The sequence below is a fragment of the Poecilia latipinna genome, unplaced genomic scaffold, assembly GCF_001443285.1.
Source record: "Poecilia latipinna isolate Pla-1442-1.1 unplaced genomic scaffold, P_latipinna-1.0 Scaffold511, whole genome shotgun sequence".
Classification (NCBI taxonomy): Eukaryota; Metazoa; Chordata; class Actinopteri; order Cyprinodontiformes; family Poeciliidae; genus Poecilia; species Poecilia latipinna.
Window position 1 is genome coordinate 211,170 of NW_015113127.1, and position 7,084 is coordinate 218,253.

A 7,084-nucleotide genomic window follows, 5' to 3' on the forward strand; every position below is an offset into this window, starting at 1 on the left:
CATTTATTGCATGTTCACATCTGATGGGCCTGTAGACTCGGTTAGACTGGGGACCAAATTTGCAACATTTCTCTTTTGTCTTTGGTAAAAGACCTCTAGCCATTTCTCCCACTAGTGCAAGGCTCTCACGTTTATTTTGGTTGTTTTTACCAAGAATGCCCTGCACTATATTTTGCTTCCTGCTTTTGGAGAGGTCCATGATCTGCTTTAGTCCACATATGCATTCGAAGCGCACCAGAGTTCACTCCGACTGAACCAAGACCGAGGTTTTTAGGTGGACCGGAGTTTGCTCTTTTGGTCCACACCACAGGGTGCGCTTTCACACCTAGACAAAAGAGAAATCCAGCTCTATTTTTGTTTCTATTTTGTGAGGAAGGAAGTTGTGCTCATTGTCTTCTTCAGAGGTTTGTGTATCATTTCCGTCAGTGGTTCTTGGTGGGGGTGTGGGGACGGGTTTTTTCGAAGGGTTTCATTCGTTTGCCGTGGTGCAGTGTGAAAGTGAACCGCACCTGCTGAAAATGGAACAAATGTTGCAAATTCGGTCCCCAGTCTAACCGAGTCTACCAGACTATCAGACGTGAAAACGCCATAAAAGCGAGTGTGACCATGGCAAATACAAATAGACCAGAGTTTGATTAAGGTGGCCTAAACAGGGCTGGTGCTGTCAGGACTTATATCATGTATTATGTTACGTAACACAGTACAGTATTGAAACTGTGCCAGTGAGGGGGGCTAAGGTTCCCCCAGGATACCACACAGTAAACCTCAGGGACTGCACACCAGTAGCACTGTTTCTCCTGCACGGTCACTGCGTTTGCAGCACAGCGAGCAAAGAACTTTTCTGACTGAACGCACAGCTGGAAAAGACGAGATTCAACCGGGTATTCTCTTGGCTGTACCGTTCCTCACCTCAATACTGAAGTAGCCCCTGTCCACATAGTCCCCAAGGAAGAGGTAGCGTGTGTTGGCAGGAGAGCCTCCCACTTCGAATAGCTTCATCAGGTCGAAGAACTGGCCGTGGATATCTCCACACACTGAGGAAACAGCAGTGGGCACATGTGAACAATCCAGCTAACAGATGTGGGAGTGTTTTTGCTTCACCGGCTCCATATGGGCCGGCTTGCATCCGCAGCAGTAAAGCCGTATCTGTCCCGACTGCCGGTCTGAAAACGTTACTCATTGGACTCACAAACAGGAGAAATCAAGCATGAGGGTGTGCTTGATTTCTTCATTTATGGATTTTAAAAACCCTTTAAACTGAATTGCAAATAAACAGTGGATCATGTTTCCCATTTGTTGTTGAAATACTGGTCTGTATTAAGCTTCTATTCCACAAAAAAAAAAAAAAGAGTCAGTGGACAAGTACCTGGACTAAGTATGTACCTACTTGAACCAGATTTTGTGGTGTTGCTGCATACTTCATTGTGTTTCAGTGGGGTTTTATGCCACAGACCAACACAGAGTAGCAGATAATTGTGAACTAAGAAGAAAAGGCCACATAACTTTCATTTATTCACAAGTACAATTCTGAAAAGTGCGTCCTAATTTGAAGGTATGTATTTTGCTGCAATTATATTCAGCTTCGCACATGTAACTACTAACATTTTGGGCCATCCTTCAGCGCAAATGAGCTCAAAAAGAGAGCAAGTTTTGACTTTGAACTCTTGCCACAGATTCTGAACTTGACTTACATCTAGACTTTTTCCTTGACCTGTCTGCTGTGTCCCTCCGTCTTCATGATGCCGTTTATTTTATGTATCTTCTTTAAGAAACATAAATTTACTTCTTTTGTGACCTCTCAATGGAGTTGGTTGCTCTAAATCTGTGTATTTAGCAGTGCCAAAGTAAAAGGGGCTGAACAGAACTACACACCACGCTTTTCATTTAATTTTTTTTCCTACACCGTACAAATATTAACCACTTAAGAGTTAGTCTGTTACATAAAATCCCAGTAAGATGCACTGAAATTTGATATAAAGTGACTAAATGGGTTTAAGGAGTATTAAGGAACCAGAACTAATCAAATTAAGTCACTTATGGCTTAATTTGGGATTTTGTTCTATACTTTTTACATGTGATATGATGTGTTTTTATTCTATATTCATACATTCATGCACATAAGTACGCATAAAGCTGCCACTTCTTTAGAGCTGCAAATGTTTACGTGACTTGTCATTTTGACAAACATCAGCTATAGAAAATCCATTGTCGCTTTTAAAGAGCCGCCACTTTATTTCTTTTTCGGGCTTTAAAATACAAAAACAACGTAAAAGAGAATGCATACATTTTGTCTATGGGATGTTGACATTTGTGGAAAATGAAGTTGCAAAAAAAGCATTTAGTTTTCAATCGAATGACAAGAAGAAATAGAGTAAAAAAAATACATTACTGGCACTTTTATTTTCATTCTGTTGTGGAAATGCAATGTAATTGTTTTATTAAATACCACTATAACGAAGTTTTGTGATTCAATCTATATTGAAACACATAAGTTTGTATTCAGAATTTTTACAGAGCTGTTGTGGAAGGTTGCAGACTTCTAAATAAATACTAGCAACCATAGAACTTGCAAAACAATTTCAAGTTTTTTCTCTATAAATATAATTTATAGAGAAAAAAAAATAAGGTCAGAGCTCACATAAATACTTCTCAGATGTTTTCCAGACAGAGGAATGCGCACGCAGATCGATTTGCATGTCCTCAGGACTGTCTGTCTGCAGAATCTGTCAGCTCAAATCTCACCATCGCCATCTGTCTGGTCTCCTCCTTCACTTGTCGTTGATGTCACAGTTCCCCTCCTCAGCGTTTTATGATGCCCGCTTCCTTCCTTCCTCCCCTCTGTTTGTCTGTCTGTCTCCCACTTTAATGTCTGCTCCTGCTCCAAAAGGCTTTACTTTCATTTGACCTGGCAATCGGCAGTGACCTGTGTGTGGTCTCCTCAGACTCTACCCCAGTCTCCTCTCACAAGCTTTTCCAACGCCTGTCAGTTCAAGTTTCAGCCCTCAGCCTACTTGACAATCCCAACCATCCTGAATATCTTAACCAGATTCAATCTCTGGACCTAAAGTTTATCTGCGTTTTCCTGGCTCAGGCAGGAAAACTTTCTTTCTGCATCAGAGCCTGCGCGGAAGAGGAGGAACCTGACGGTAGGAATCAATATGCCGCTCATCGGGAGCGAAAAGGTTGGCGGACCTCTGCACTAAGCTGCTTATGATCGGCTGTCTCTCCATCTGCCCGTCTGTCTGTCCTCGTCCCCGGGGATCTGTACCTGTGAAAGCTGAGCGATGTTCCCACACTGCGTGGGCAACGGCGGCCCACACAAAATTATCTCACTGCTCACATTTGCATACACACACACACACACACACACACACACACACACAACCTGAAGCAGGCGCAAAGGTGCATTAACCAAACAGAGTCAATAGGTTGTGAGTGTCTCAGTTTGACTGGCTGGTTTGTTTCTGAAAGACGTTTTTTTTTATTTTTTATTTTGCTCTCACTCTGTCGTCCTTCCCACGACATTATCCTCCACTCAAAACATTAGCAAGGCCGGGAAACACATGCACAGATGACCAAATCTACTGCTTCACTCAGCAAAGTGGGACTGAACAGCACTCCATTTAATAAAGACCATAAAGTGTCCAAATGACAGACAAACGTCACAGAGAACAGATTGTGAATAATTTGGGGCTCAACGGCGAACACAAGAGGAAACAACCCTGTCATCAGCATATAACAAATTCTTCCACCAATCACAATTAAATCACTAATCGAGCCCCTACACAAGTACACTGGTTTTGTGGCATTGGAGCTGATTCAGTGTCAAATGTTTACAGTTTAAAACCCAGAGTTAGTCAATCCAAATCTTACTTGGGTGCTAAATAAAAGCAGGAAATAACTATCTTCCACTCATACATATTCAAGCTAATGCCAACTTGACACGTTGAATATTTACCCCTCATGAATGTTCAGCTGTTTTCACTGTCAGTGAGCGTTAGGATTGCATTTCTTTGACTGGAAACATGTAGCATCACCAATGCTAATACTGCAAAGTAATGACATGACATGGCTCCTCTATTAAACACATTAACATTTTTACAAACGTTTCACTGAGAAATAGTTCCTATAATGAGCTCAGCTCATGTGCTAATTGCTGCTGGCTAGTCTGAAGGAGCTCAGTGAGGGATGGCTGCCCTGTCAGGTGGAGGCTTGGAAACTGCAGCTTCCAGGAGGAGTGCGGTCCTCGAAGGCAGAGCTAGGTCCACCCAGGCGTTTTGTACAGCTAAATGGTTGCTATGGAGATTAAAGGATTTCTTAAACATGCATGAACGAATCAAAGCGACACTCCAGGTTTGTTTTTGACATGACGTAAAGCTTAAAGAAGTCCATTTTTATATTATACTACATCAGTCGGCCCCTTTTATGAAGCCAGCTACATCTTTTAGCTAACTGCTAACATCAGATAAAGTTCATAAACTGCTCTCTCGTTGACACCAACCGTCTCATTGCTGCTGCACAGATCTGTTTTACTCTTCCCCGGTCCTGACTGGAGCTCCTTACCTGTGACTGGCGCCTCAATATCCAACATGGTGCGCTCCTGGCGCAGGATGGCGGCACCCTCATCGATGATGCGCAGGGCCACGGCCTCCTCCAGCCGGCCCTCCTTTGTGAGGTGAGCTTTGAGCAGGTCCACCCGCGGACGGCCCTCCGAGTCAAACACCTCCTTCATGGTCAGCCGGTGGGCCAGGGGGAAGGGGACCGCTGGATTCACACACGGAACAAGGAGGAAGACACAAGAGAGCGTTATTCAAGATGGCCGCAAGGACTGTTAGAGTAGGTGTGTGGACGTGAAGGATGGAGGGTGTCTGAGGATTTTGTGCATCTTTTTTTTTTTATGGGGTTTCTCTTGGAAAAGGTCTGAATTTTTCAGCATGATCTCGTTCACATGTCTTTTTATGCGTGCCAGTGTGTGAGCGAGCGATCTGGAGGTCTGCGCTCGCTGCACTGAAGCAGGGGCCTGCCGGAGTCATCTACCCGCCTCTGTTCTACAGTAACGTCTTTCTTACATAATGAAGGCCCCCAGGGCCCTGCTGGAGAGGCGGGGGATGGGGGGGCTGGACCCACGACAAGTGTGATACAGCAAGAGTGCGCAGCTGCACGTGAGGAAGCACACACATGGAAAGAAACACTCCACTAAACACTCTTACGCATAATTACAGACCAAGTTTGGAGCGAGGAAAAAAAAAAAACACCTATAAAATTTAGAGAGAAACAGAAGGGGTAGGGCGCCGGGGCGCATGCGTGCATTATGTATGACACAATGGTATTAATACGGGGGTGGGGGAGTTAAAGCATGTTGTACCTAACACACACACACACACATGCAAGTACAAGCTCATAAAAGGTATTGTTATGTAGGATCCACAGAGCCTGTTGGAGCCCCATCAGTGCTAACACAGATAATGGCCTAGATCACACACTAAAACTAGGCCTGACTCTCTCTCTCACACACACATAGTATGTCTTTCTATCTTCACAAGGACTTTACATTGACTTCCATTAATTGTTCATTAATTTCATGACCTAAACCCTAAACCTAACCATTAGTACATAGCCTGGTACAAACCAGCATCTTGTTCTACGCTTCGATTCGTCCAGAGGCTCTGGGCTCTCGGCTATTGAGAAACGATTGCTTCCTGGAGGCGTGGACTCTGTTGAAGTTTGTCTGTGAAGTTTGTGATGCGCCAGTTTGACGTTATGACGCCTGTGCTAAAAACAACCATTTTCCACTGCAAAGAGAGAAGTGCCTCGCTGAACAAGGCTGCTGTTTAAATTAATTCAATATTTGGAGGTGTGACCAACACGGACTGAATGGCCTCGGTCACCTCCTTCGCTGCCGTTGCTAAAACGTCCCAGAAAATCGAAATCATCGTTCTCAACCTCTCCTTCTGTTTGCTGTTTGGCCTGGTAGATATCCAACCGTAGGGAATCCAAGTCAATGGGAGAACACCCACACTGAGCACTAATGGGAAATGAAACGTAAGCGACATTGTGTAGTAAGGCAATGGCCAGGCTTACCTAAACCTAACCCAAACTCAATTCATACTTTAATGCTAAACCCAGATCCTTACCCAATAATACCACTTCTTTTGGTGTTGTTGGGTTTGCTCCCTATGGAAGCCATGAACCCAACAATGTGTGTTATGTGTTAGGAAAGTGATCTTCACAATATACCAAGTACAAGGCCACACACACATTTCAACTCTGTCACTTTGTCTCTGATTTGCAGTTGCCCCTTTGCTCCTTCTTTACCTCCATTTCACCCCTTTTTCTCTTACGGCTTAAATCTTGCATATTGCTGCTTAACTCTCTTGACTCTTGAAATCAGAAGGTTTAACTCAGTGGCTTCATTTCCTTTGCTGAATTAACTCAAACCAAGACAGAAACACGCCACAGCCCACAAACTTCACTCCTGCTCACTCCTGCTCTGCTCTGTTTTTTTTTTTTTTTTTTTGCCTCATACGCTGTTCTCACATTTAGGCCATCAGAAAACACTTTTCTCCTAAACCTATTTCGGGGAACGTTGAACCTTCTGGGTCGCATACAGACTCGCTCCAACGCATATTTGGGTACTCCTAAAGTATCCGACGGTACCTCGGGGGGCCGTGTGAGATTGCAGTTGTACTGCCTCACCACCCCGTACCCCAAACCGTGACACTTTTACGTGCCTGGAGGTTGAACGCGACACACAAGAGCACCCTGAGACGTCCCAGGACCCTCGGGCGGCCGAGCGCCGGGGGCTTCTGTTTTCCTTCGCCCCAGAACGGCGGCTCTTCAACGCTGAAACCAGTTTTGCATAAGAAACCATGGACTGATTAATATTTCAAAAGGTTTTGGGCACTGCAGGCTGTCAGATAACAAAAGCCAGAAAGAAAAAAAAAAAGAATTACTCATGCATGTTGGAATATGTGTGTCTTCTTATTGAAAAATAAGGCAGCCAGTAACAAAGCAGCCAACCTGGCTGCTTGTACAACTGATGGTATACGCCATTAAAAAAAGGAAAAAGACACATATCTGAGTT

At 44.1% G+C, this 7,084-nt stretch overlaps 1 protein-coding gene across 2 annotated transcripts in view; it reads right to left on the bottom strand.

The window, feature by feature from the left end:
* The window catches only part of ppp3cb (protein phosphatase 3, catalytic subunit, beta isozyme), a 37,493-nt gene extending 32,697 nt beyond the window's left edge, over positions 1 to 4,796 (bottom strand). The window contains exons 1-2 of one of the 2 annotated variants that reach the window (XM_015040475.1): positions 4,564 to 4,796; positions 910 to 1,034 (exon numbers count right to left, since the gene is read on the bottom strand). In XM_015040475.1, coding sequence (XP_014895961.1) covers positions 910 to 1,034; positions 4,564 to 4,732 — 294 coding nt within the window. In that variant the 5' untranslated portion in view covers positions 4,733 to 4,796. The remainder of the gene's footprint in view (positions 1 to 909; positions 1,035 to 4,563) is intronic. The other variant, XM_015040474.1, reaches the window with a different exon arrangement.
* Positions 4,797 to 7,084: the final 2,288 nt, after the last annotated feature.